At 41.3% G+C, this 12835-nt stretch overlaps 1 protein-coding gene across 1 annotated transcript in view; it reads right to left on the bottom strand.

The window, feature by feature from the left end:
* Positions 1–12835, bottom strand: part of CACNA1S (calcium voltage-gated channel subunit alpha1 S) — a 381085-nt gene that overhangs the window by 206774 nt on the left and 161476 nt on the right. Inside the window, exon 12 of the mRNA XM_069238889.1 lies at positions 5349–5556. Coding sequence (XP_069094990.1) covers positions 5349–5556 — 208 coding nt within the window. The remainder of the gene's footprint in view (positions 1–5348; positions 5557–12835) is intronic.

Raw genomic sequence — 12835 nt, forward strand, 5'->3', positions numbered from 1 at the left:
TCACAATACCCCAAACTGGGTCCTTTGGATTCTCAGTCCTGGTAGTGTGGCATGGAGCAGTCAGGCTTTACTAGAGGAACATGAGTTCAGATTTTAAGAGCACCAACATGGATGATAAGTAATTGACACACCTCAAAAGAAATCTGACACCAATTTATAGCAATAGAGCAGAAGTTTATATAAATTTTGCCACCCAAGTGAACACAATTGGATCAATATAACCGGTGTTATAGATTTTCAAAGGAAAATAAATCAGTGCATTTAAAAGTTGCAAAAACTTTCACACTGTGGTTAATAGAGAAAACAACAAGTGACAATCGGCCACTTGCAGGTCAGGTTCAGTGGGACCCACAGAGTGTAAATGTGAGGCGGGACCCAGGACTAAGGTACAGCACTCAGTACAATTTTGCCTGGCTCTTAGGGGCAGGGTGCAGAGTTGTCCTGATTGTCCCTAGTGCTGAACGTGGGAGCAGAGTCACGGGTGCTGAGTTAGCAGTTTAGCTAGTGCTGGTGATGAAGGGGATGTACAATCTCAACAAAAGGGCCACTGGGGTGCCTTGAGGCACAGCTTGAAGTAACAGTATTATTGGCCTGGCTGGCAACCAATAAGCCTTCTTCACAGCAAATGTAGCCCTTTGTTACTTCGAAACCCTGGAGAAAAACTGTAGCCGCTTGAAACTTACTGGAGGTCAGGACAACATTTCCCACAATGCACTAGTCTATTTACATTTGGGCGATTCTTTGCCGGGCCCAATGGCCAGTCATTCTTTGGTTTCAGGAGTGTGAGTTGCCTGCAGGCTGTAGGGGACTTGTACCTCTAAGGGAGTTCAGGAGTTGCCTTTGGGTGACAAAGAGGCTCCTCTTAACTTTGGAGCCCGTCTCTGGTCCAAGAGAATTGTGGTCATTCAGTTTCAGGATTGTTGTGGAGGATATTGTGCCTTTGCTTTGCGCTGGTCCTGAAGTCATGGGACTCTTCTCTGTCCTTTGTTGCGGGTCACCTAGCTCTGAGGAGCTGGTGCTAGGGGAGCCCCTTAAATCCTATATTTAGGGTTCATGGGTGCAAGTAGTCACTGGGCAGCTAGTGAGCCCCTGAGGTGAACACATCCGGGGGTGTGGGCCACCTCTCCTACCCAGAATGCTCTACCAATTTTTATAATTGCAGAACCCTTCCTTGGCTTTATAGACAGGTAGCCCACCCTAGGGTCGTGGGTAGCCTTCTGGGGGTGTACGCCTCCTGACTATCTAATTTTCCCACCTGCCCAGGTGCAGGTGTGGCTGGATAAATGAGGATGGCTTTGTCCTCCTCTGGGGGACAGCCTGATTGCATACCAAAGGTGTTGTGGGCTTTGAAGCTCACTGCCTTGATCTTCCACTCCACTAGCCATCCTGTCAGGGAGGAATGTGACATCTCCTGCCCAAGCAGGTCTTTGTTTCTGACTTCTGGGGGAGTTCACACCTCCAAGCAGTGGTCAGATTCCAGACTTTGTGGTCGCACCTGCAGGCTGCCAGTCAGGGGACAGGAAATGCTGAGGCAACCAAGTGGGCAACCTCTAGGGTAGCCACTTGGGTGCATGTCACATTAAATCTGACTTGAGGAGCAAGTCAGGTTTAATGAGACAAGTTATTTGATACTAGGCATAACCCCTTTCAGGGGGACCACAATGGAACTGCCAACCTTGGGGTGCCAGCCCAGTTTATCCTATGGACCCCAGCAAACGTGTAGTAGTCCTTAATGGAAAAACTACTATAGGAACGTATATAAGCTTGCACTTATATGTCCACACCTTCAATATATATTGTGCTCTGCCTCCTGGGCTCAGGAGGCCTACCTTCGGGGTGTTAAAAATAGCGATTTGTCCTTGTCACACATGGTGAGGGCAAGGTTAAGTTCGATCAGTTTGCACTGCTAATTTCTATTTACTTGGCTCACTCAGGGTGGTGCAATCAGTGTTTCAGGCCATGGTGACTCCTTTAGAATCCATGCCCTGGGGACCACTTGTACCACATATTAGGGACTTATAAGCAGGTTAAGGTCCTTTCCAATTCGAGATACCAATTCAGATAAATCAAGTTTAGGGCGAGACCACTGGCACTGGGGTCTGGTTAGCAGGCTCCAGAGAACTTTCAGAGTTGAAAACCAGCAGCTAGTAGTCTAGATGGGGGCAAAAAGTGGGACTCTCCTGCAAAAAGTCTGTTTTCCTACAATGGTGAAGTGAATTAAGGAAGCTTTATGGATATTTGTATTTGAATATTCCCATAAGGCTAAAAAAAAGTGTTTGAAATTCTCTTCCGTGATAGGGAAGTAGCCTAACAAATTGCAGAACTATAATGGAAACAGTGCTGGATCTCCATCAAAGATAAAGACAACACATGGTCAAACCATGGTCATTAATGGCAGGCCATAAGTAGAAGAAGCAGTGAGTACTCTCCCTACTGGGAGGTGGGCTTTGGGCTGTATTCTCTGTTCCAAATATAGGCAGGAAATGTCATCTTCTAGGAAGCTGCTTTTTGGACTGATGTGCTAGAGTAGGCACATGCTGAGACACTGTAGGTTAAGGGAGGGAGCTGTCAAAACCTTTCCATACACAGCAAGATAGATCTACCATTAAGGGTATATATACACAATATCCTGTATGTTTTTTTTTTTTTTTATATCAAAAACGATCTCTGAATTTGATTATAAATTGAAAAAGGGTGGAAGATGTCATTCCCTCACATTTATGATTGTTTATAGACCTCCTGGTGTGGGCGACTTTATGGTAATGATGTGTGCTGTGTTTGATACACCATAGGTAAGGGCGGGGGCTGTCAAACTTTCCAAATACGGCAAGATGAATTTACTGTTACAGGTATATGTATACAGTGTCCTGTCGGTTTCTTATAAGTACAGTCTCGACTTTGGACTAAAATACGGTGCAAAAGGGTGGGAGCTGTCGTTGTAATATGCTTATGTTTGTTTACAGGCCTACCTTGAAGCAAACACAGGCCATCTTGTGATATCGCTAAACTGTGTGCATGATGATGATACACCCTTAGTGAGGGCGCTGTGTTTGATGCGCTGTAAATTAGGGGAGTGAGCTGTCAAAATTTCCACACAAGACAAGATGTATTTACCATTACTAGTACAGTAACACATCAATTTCTCATGAACAATAACGATCTTGAAGTTATTTTAACTTAAGTACAACGCAAAAGGGGGGGGGCTGTCATTTTCCAACATTTATGACTGTTTACAGCCATACCTTGAAGTAATAATGGGAAATCTCTTGATATCCCTAATTTGTGTACATGATGTTGATACACCTTAAGTGGGGGCATGAGTTACCTACCTATCACACAACACATGGATTTACTAATTAGGGAGATAGGCATCCCAAAGTCCTAGGTTTTTCAATTTTATAACAACCTCAGCATGTGTCTGTTTTAGAATGTCCCATTGGGCATGGAAATCTACTGTTCTTTGACCAAGTTGGGATTAGATTGGATATTTCCCGCTGGAGAATCTAACTTAGCAAGCAGAGTAGGAATTTGATGCTCTTGCTGTCACTTACCATACTGTATAAAAAGATTAACTCAGCAGGTTCATTCATATGACATTACATTTTTCAGTGACTTTGGCACTAGGTGTAGTAGCATCCATGTGATTCCAATGGGGCCCGTGCCTGTATCTAGGAGGGTAAGAGAATTTGACACTCAATATTAGATGCACCCTGGCATGCTTCACTCTATCCAATTGGTGTCACACAAGTTATCTATATTTGAGTTTGGCTCCACAATTAATGTCACTCACCAGGTGTATGCATGTGAACACCATATCCTTTGATATCACTATATATGATATGGTTGCTAATTATGTATTATAGGTCATCACTCAGAGTGGGATAGTTTTCCCATTTACAAACGATAAGTACCATTGGGTCATATACAGGAGGAGTATATATACCTTCTTGGTGAGGACTAGGTACTTTTAGGTCCTGATGAATTGCCATTCGATCCGTAGGGACGGTTAGGGCAAGAAACATGTTGACCATAATATCTGGAGGGCAGATAAGTAGTCACACCATACATTAGTATTTTCCTCTATTTTTATATGGAGAGTAGAGGATACCTTTGCACCTGCTGGGTATTAAGCTATTATACCTGATATGTCCTTGACATAGGTTCCTACCCATACAGTGATTAAACAATTGCTTTTTGGTACCTACAGTCATTTTTAATCTCACATTATCCAATCCTCTCTTTTCACCCCATCCCTTCTGGCAGCAACAATCAAAAGATCTCCGGCAAAGAGTGTCACCTTTCGGGGCCCGTCAGGTATTGCAGTGCCGGGCTGACAAGGAGCAATGCCCAATGAGGAAGCATGTCACCTATGGGTGAGTGAGAGCAATTGCTCCAAACAAATGGATGTGTTGACCTGGTGACACTAAGCACCTATTTGGTTGAGTGAAGTGAACATCATGGGAACGGTGTACTTTATACACCATGGAAAGCCACAGTCTGTCACGAGCAAACAAGTTAATTTTTCAGTTTTACAGATACTTGAAGATAAAATCAGACATAAAAGATGCCCAGAGAACATTTGCTTCACTAGTGTATTTTTGTGCCCAAATTTAGAATTAGAGGGTTGAACTTGTGGAAACAGGTTTTGCATACAGTTTGTGAGTGTGTATCGTCTATTTTTTAGTTTTGTTTTATAGGCAGGTACCAGTAGCTAAAAGCTATGAGAAATGACTAAACACATGGGAGCAAGAGCAATTTGTGCTCAGTGGCTCAGATGTGATAGTCCTAAAACAGACAAAGAAACGATTGACAGCAGTTTTTTACTAGTGCCAAAATGTAAATAAGCTGACTATTGTTTTGTCAATATTCATGTTCAAAAACCTGTTCTAGATTCTTTTTTTTGTACAAAATTCCACTTTTTTTTAAACCAAATTATACTTTTATATGAAAATTTGAAATGTTTTAACCGTCTAGCTGCAACAGCAAAACTGGAATAAATCCTTTACTTTCTGAAGAACCAATCATTATGTATATGGTTTCTCGGATCATGCCCTCTGACATCACGTATCCCTCAATTTGACTTTCATGTAGTCCTACATTAAGTAGCTACATGTACTTAAATGTATCCTACTCCTTTCCTGCATAAAGAGTGCTGCATATTTCAACACAGTCATGTGCATCTTTAGCCTCAAACACAAACAGAATTCCTCTCTTTTCATCCTTGAGTTTCTCAATGTTGGTATGGCCCGCCACCTATTCTCTTGCCAACAAAATGTACCTCAAAGAGAGTCCTCTTCTCTCGAAACAAAAAACAAAATGAGTGAAACAATTGCCTTTGTCTGACTTACCTGGAAGACACTGATTAGAGCCTGAGGGAAGTTGTCGAAGGTGCTTCTTCTCACTACTAAGTCTTCAAAGTTATATTTCCCTCCGAAGAGTTGCATGCCCAGAAGGGAGAAGATGATCATGAAGAGGAAGAGGAGGAGAAGCAAGGAGGCAATTGAACGCACAGAGTTTAATAGTGAGGCCACCAAATTATTCAGGGAGGTCCAGTACCTAATGGTGAGATAAGAACATTTAAAGTGAGGTAGGTCTCATGAGTGAGATGGAGAAAAAGATCTACTAGGTATTGCTGATCACTACCCAATGATGGCATACCGCCACCTGCACATTGCTGGATGGTTGCACAAGTATTTGCAACGGAGAAATGAAATACATTTGAGAAATAGATCAAAAAAATAAGGCAGAACAAACTGCGCTTTACCTGCAATGTCATACAAACAGCTGTGAGTTGTTGAAAAGACGGCTCACAACCAGACATGTTATAATATTGAACTCAACTCAGCACTGCAGAAGGGTAGACACAGAGGTCTAGGTTACCACTCCCTGCCCAAAACTCATATTGGCACTCACACCCTCAACTTCTACAATACTACAATACTCTTGTAGTTAATGCCGAACCACCCACATATTTTGCATGTTGTCCATTGCGCCAGTGATAGTGAACATAATCTAGATATGTGCTTTACAAACAAAATAGCAAAAAAGTAGACTGCAGTCAGCTGTTGTTTATGTAATGGTCTATACCTAATAGCTGCAAGAAAGATCATGCAGCTTTGTAATGTACAAGACAATTACTAATCCACTGTACATGAAATAATAGACTAAGCCCTACTTTTTACTTATCGCTACTTACCACACACAGTTTTGAGGTACTATACGTGACTGAAACCCATTAACTGCTACTGTTGTCATTAAAGACCGCAGGAGTGGAAATTTTACTGATTATTTTATTAATTAATAATGTACTAATCATTGATAAACTAGTATGTGAAAAATGGTTGACTTTTGTAAATGACCACCATCATTAATTTTTGTTTTCTGCTTAGACAAACTTTAGCTAAAATTGCGGTTGTTTTCCATTGCTCAAATGTTTACCTCAAAGAGTGTGATTAATAGCTTTTAGACGTGTAGACAGCTACCCCTAGAGGGATTTTTGTTTTATGTCTTACAAGGTCAGATTTATTAGGTCATTGCTCGAGTTTGACTGTCCTATTGTATAGAATTGTCACTAACGTGTGGCTTCTTCCTCGAGGGTGGAAATAGATGGCAACTGTGTTAGATGTTTCTTCCTGAACCTAAGATTCAGACGAGATGGAACAATGGATCCACAGAAGAGACGAAAGAGAAGAAGAAATTGTTATAAATTGAGTCTAGCTAATGATTACGTAAATGTAATTTAATTGAAAGAAAATTTGGTGTATTATGAATGTGTAACTTTTAATTATCTAACTTTGGTTTTATTGGCTGAATTGTGTAACACCCCATGTCTTAACCAATAATGAGTTTTGTGAAAGTTAATAAAATGTGCTGTCACAGATTCTTGGGGGACCTTTTTCTATTGTCTGCTGAAGAGGAGAGAGGAGAGAGGAGATTAATGGGGAAGTTTTATAGGCTTGAGGGATTTAGAGATCGCACTACTGATGGTGTCCCCTTGCTGAAGTCATCTTCTGGTTGTTGTTTTATGGGTAATGTATAAATTGTGTATTGTTACATGTGGCTTTTGTTTTCCAGGTACCAGCTGCAACATATAAATTAATTGCTGCATAATGATATTATTTTTGTTACAACCTGATCTAGTATATTTTTCCTAAATTTGTGTTTCTGAATCTTTTACATGAAGCCCAACATGTCAATGCTAATTCGTGTTTAGTGAGGGAATTTGTCTTACACGCTCATGATTTCATATTGACATTCTTTGATCTATTTCTCAAATGTATTTTATTTCTCCGTTGCAAATACTTGTGCTATTAAGTTGCGCTATAATACTTGAGTTAATTTGTTTACTTGCTTTGATTAAACTGAGATATATAAGGTGTTCTAATCAGCTGTTGATAATTCTATATGCTTATCACTTATGTTTGAGAATTATTTTCGTGACTTTAGCGTTGTTAATATAGGGAAATAAATGTATAATCCTTCTTAATAAACTGGTGTGGTTATTGCATAGTGATTAGATTGATTTTTTGTTTATTTATGTTTATTATGACATGCATCCTTGACACCCCCTCACATCAATGTTGTGTTGATCCATTGGCCTAAGGCGCAAAATCCACTATTTAGTTTGAAGTAATAGCTATGATTTCTCGGTACTGCAGCAGTTTTGGTAGCAGGGGACAGTTAGAACATTATTTGATGATGGTAATGTAATAGTTTGTGAAGGAATTCTTTTGAAATCATTTTACTATTTTTTTCTGAAATGTTTTACGGACCTGAGAAAATGAGTTGCTAGTTGCCTTATCCCCTTCGCTGCCAGGCCTTTTACCCTCCTGTGCCGAGCCTTTTTTTTGGCTATTTGGGACAGTTTGCGCTTAGGCCCTCATAACTTTTTCTCCACATAAGCTACCCATGCCAAATTTGCGTCCTTTTTTTCCAACATCCTAGGGATTCCAGACTTTGTGGTTTCCCCTGAAGGAGACCAAGAAATTAGCCAAAATACAGCGGAAATTTCAGTTTTTATTTTTTTTAAATGGGAAGAAGGGCTGCAGAAGAAGGCTTGTGTTTTTTTCCCTGAAAATGGCATTCTCAAAGAATTAGCGGTGCTAAAATCATCATCTTCCCAGCCTCCTTCCAGTTAGTGACAGAAATGGGTGTGAAACCAATGCTGGATCCTAGACACCTATACATTTCTGTAAAATAGACAAAATTCTGAATTCAGCAAGGGGTCATTTGTGTAGATCCTACAAGGGTTTCCTACAGAAAATAACAGCTGAAATAAAAAAATATTGAAATTGAGATGAAACAAAATAGCCATTTTTCTCCATGTTTTACTCTGTAACTTTTTCCTGCAATGTCAGATTTTCGAAAGCAATATACCATTACGTCTGCTGGACTCTTCTGGTTGCAGGGATATATAGGGCTTGTAGGTTCATCAGGAACTCTAGGTACCAAGAGCCAATAAAGGAGATGCACCTTGTAATGGGTTTTCATTGTATACCGGGCACACAGCAATTAATTTGGTGAAATATAAAAAGTGAGAAATAGGTATCAAGAAAACCTTTGTATTTCCAAAATCGGCAAAAGATAAGGTGTTGACAAGCAGTGGTTATTTTCACATCCTCAATAGATGTTTTTTTTTTTTTTTACACACTGTCTTATATTTGGAAGGAAAAAATGTAGAGAAAGACAAGGGACAATGACACTTGTTTTGCTCTTCTGTATTCCCCCAAGTCTCCCAATAAAAATGGTACCTCACTTGCGTGGGTAGGCCTAATGCTCGCGACAGGAAATGCAACATGGACACATCACATTTTTACACTGAAATCTGATGTGTTTCTTGCAAAGTGCCTAGCTGTAGATTTTGGCCTCTAGCTCAGCCGGCACCTAGGGAAACCTACCAAACCTGTGCATTTTTTAAAACTAGACACCTAGGGGAATCCAAGATGGGGTGACTTGTGGATCCTTTGCAAACTTTAAAATTTGCCCAATAAAACACTTTTTCCTCACATTTCGGTGACAGAAAGTTCTGGAATCTGAGAGGAGCCACAAATTTCCTTCCACCCAGCGTTCCCCAAGTCTCCCGATAAAAATGGTACCTCACTTGTGTGGGTAGGCCTAGCGCCCGTGACAGGATATGCCCCAAAACACAACGTGGACACATCACATTTTCCCAAAGAAAACAGACCTGTTTTTTGCAAAGTGCCTAGCTGTGGATTTTGGCCTCTAGCTCAGCCAACACCTGGGAAAAACTACCTAACCTGTGCAGTTTTTTAAAACTAGACAGCTAGGGGAATCCAAGATGGGTTGACTTGTGGGGCTCTCCCCAGGTTCTGTTACCCAGAATCCTTTGCAAACCTCAAAATGTGGCCAAAAAAGCACTTTTTCCTCACATTTCGGTGACAGAAAGTTCTGGAATCTGGGAGGAGCCACAAATTTCCTTCCACCCAGCGTTCCACCCCTGTCTCCCGATAAAAATGGTACATCACTTGTATAGGTGGGCCAAGTGCTTGTGACAGGGAAGAGCCCAAAAAAATGTCGAAATTGAGGAGGAACCAAAGCGGGTCCAAAAGGGCAGTTCGAAAAAAAAAAACATTTTTAGGCTGACAAGTACAGCAGAATTTTTATCATTATAGATGAGACAATGCTGGGTGGTAGGAATTTTGTGGATTCCTGCAGATTCTGGAAGGTTCCATCACAAAAATATGGGAATAATGTGTGATTTCCAGCAAAGTTGGAGGTTTACAGGGCATTGTGGGTAAGAAAATGGTGCTGGGTGCCTGTGAAGCACACCACCCTGGAATCACCCAGATGTTTAGTTTTCAGATGTGTCTAGGTCTTGTGGATTTTTCTACATGGCAGAGTCCCAAAGTCCATAAAGTGCAGCCATCACCATTCCAAGTGGGATGATTTTGAGAGTTAGCCAAGCTCTCATGGCCCAAATGTTAAAACGAAAACCCAAGATAATCAAATGTCCTCTTGCTTGCTGTGGGATAACATGTTTTAGTGTGCTGGGGAGAGCTGAAAGACTGTTACCCCCTTCAGTTGGGATGAGGGCATAACCAGACCTGGCATCTAGTAGACCTTCTGCCCCCCCCAGGGTGTGGATCGGGGATAATTGTCCCATCTGCCCACTAGTGGGCAGAACAACTTTGTCCCCATTTATTGGGCATACCCACACCCTTTTATTTTGAAAACAAAATCTTCCCTGGTCTCCGGTGGGCCTTCCAAAAATAAGCCAATCTGCCCCCAAGGGGGCAGATATGGCCAACAGTAATGTGCCCCCATGGGGAGCGACCCTTGCCCAAGGGGCTGCCCCCCAAACAAAACACACACATACACACACACACACCAATACCTGGTGCCTACAAATCGGCCTAATAGAAATAGGCCGATCTGCCCCCAAGGGGAGGAAAAATGGCCTAAAATAAATTCCCTCCCCCCCAGGGGAGTGACCCTTGCCTAAGGGGTCGCTCCCCTTGCGTGAAATTGGCGCAAAAAAAAAAAATCCCCAGTGCCTAGTGGTTTCTGCCTCCTTTAAGGGCAGATCGGCCTAATAAAACTAGGCTGATCTATCCCCAAAGGGGGCAGAATTGGCCTAAAATAAATTTTCCCCCCCGGGGAGCGACCCTTGCCCAAGGGGTCGCTTCCCTTATGCCAATTTCCTAAATTAAAATAATCCCTGGTGTCTAGTGGGCATTTTAGCAGCGGGATCGTTTCATGATCCTGCTGCTAAAATGCTCTGAGAGACTTCAACGGGAAGGAAATTCATTTCCTTACCTTTGAACGCTCTCAGGCCCCCATCACATGATCGGAAGAGACATGAGCACTGTGCCGCAGGATGTAACCATTACATCCGCGGCACAGAAGCGGTTAAGTGATTTCCCCAGTCCTTGGAGATGTTCTATGTTGAAGGGTAGGTTTCTAGCTGTGTTTGATTGAAGTGAGCGAGGTGAGAATATTTTGCGCTTGCATTGCTTGAGCTAATTTGCAGTTGATTGAGGTGTATATGAGTTTAGAAGGAGTGGGCATGCTCCAATAGGTATGATAGTAGGGAAGCGGCGTTCTTCTTTTGAGTGTGGTGCTTAGTGCAGGAAAAATTGTCCACGTGGTTGTTGATGATGGACATGAGAGAGGTCTAAGACTCCGGAGTATATTGACAAGTGTAGTGAGACACTTGGTACATGTTGTAATTTGTCCACTCAGTAGACCGATCTGGCGTGGTTGATAAGTTGAGTTTGTAAGATAATTTGTATGATTGAATTTAACTGAGGTTTGGTGAGTACTAAGTGCACTAGGACAATAATCCAATGATGAGTTGAGAAGTGAAATTTGCAGGACAAATTTTGATCACAAATGTGGGGAACTGTAAAAAAGAGTAATTGTAGATGCGAAAGCTGAAGGCGAAATTTGTAAGGGTCCTGAAGCGATTATGTTACCCTGCCTGTAGTAAAGGGACAAATTTGTTTTCTTATTTTTGGTTTAAGGTTTTGCTTGTGAACTAATATTGCATTGGTTTGGTGTGTTAGTTGTGTGAAAGTCAGGCTGAATGATTTTGTCAGCGTCTCAGCGGTCACGCTGAGAAGGGGTGTGTGCGTAAGTTGTGCCGCGCTGGGATAGGTTGGTTAGTGAGAAGGGTCGCACACAGATTTGTCTATCAGTCCGACACTAGTGCAGTGCGATTGGAAGGTGAGAGTGTTGAAAAGGATTGTGGGATTGTAGTAACTTTTTCATGATTGGTTATTTTTAAACAGTTCCGTTGTTTTGTTTTGTTTTTTTGTTTGGGATAGATTTCGTGAATCATTTTTTTTCCTTGATTGAATTGTTTTTGAATAAATTGTGTTGAAAATGAAGTTTTTCAAAGCTTTAAGAAGTGCCTTTAGAGGTGATGAGTATATTCCAGCATGAGAGGGAAACATTTGTCCACCAGAAAATACTCCGGCATACATTGTGATCGAGGAGAAGGATACGGCAGCATGCCTTTGGTTGAAACATTGGGTTAAGATCACAAAGAATGAAGGTTGTTTGGCTTTTCCAGAAAATGGTACATTTAATTTGAGAATTCTGGAGAATTTGACGCAGAAAATGTACAGTTTAAAACCTCATCCAAGACCAGCACAGTATGAAGCCTTAGTGATTTGGGAGCTGGGAGCTAAACAGCAACAAGCATTGAAATTCGAGAAAAGAATGAGGAGAGTAGAAAAGACATTAGTGGAAGCTAATGGGACGAGGAGCAGAAAGAGTGGAGATTAGCTACTCTATAGGGAATTCGATTATTTCCTGCAAGAACTAAAGATGATGAGGATGAATCAAAAGCTGAGAAGAAAAATTGTTATTTAGTGAACCAGGAACAGAAATTAAAAGATTTGACAAGAGTTATGTTTAATGATGATAATGAATTGGATGAAGATGAATTAGTTTCTGACATTTTGCAAAATTATCAACCACCACATACAGTTCAAGGAGGTCACAGAACTAGCGATAGTGGAATGATTGGAAGTGGAATTGGTAGTATGAGTCCTACTGCACCATCCTCACTGGGGGTATCACAAAATATCCTGAGCAATGAACGAGATCAGATGTGGAGTACTTTTAATGATTCATTGAACAATGGACATCAGTTAAAGATAGGCATTCCTGCAATTTATCCAGAGGCTCAGATTGTAAGAATGACTACTCATTTTTAGCTTTGTCTCCAGGTCAACAAGGGCTGAACATTATTCAGAAAGAGCCTGTTCAAATACAGATTTCTCAAATGCAGAGCATGAGAACAATGCAGACACAGAAAAGTGGATCTTTTGCTAGTCCATATGCAATTTCAGTACCTATTACTATGGGT

Source organism: Pleurodeles waltl, chromosome 6 (genome assembly GCF_031143425.1).
Source record: "Pleurodeles waltl isolate 20211129_DDA chromosome 6, aPleWal1.hap1.20221129, whole genome shotgun sequence".
Classification (NCBI taxonomy): Eukaryota; Metazoa; Chordata; class Amphibia; order Caudata; family Salamandridae; genus Pleurodeles; species Pleurodeles waltl.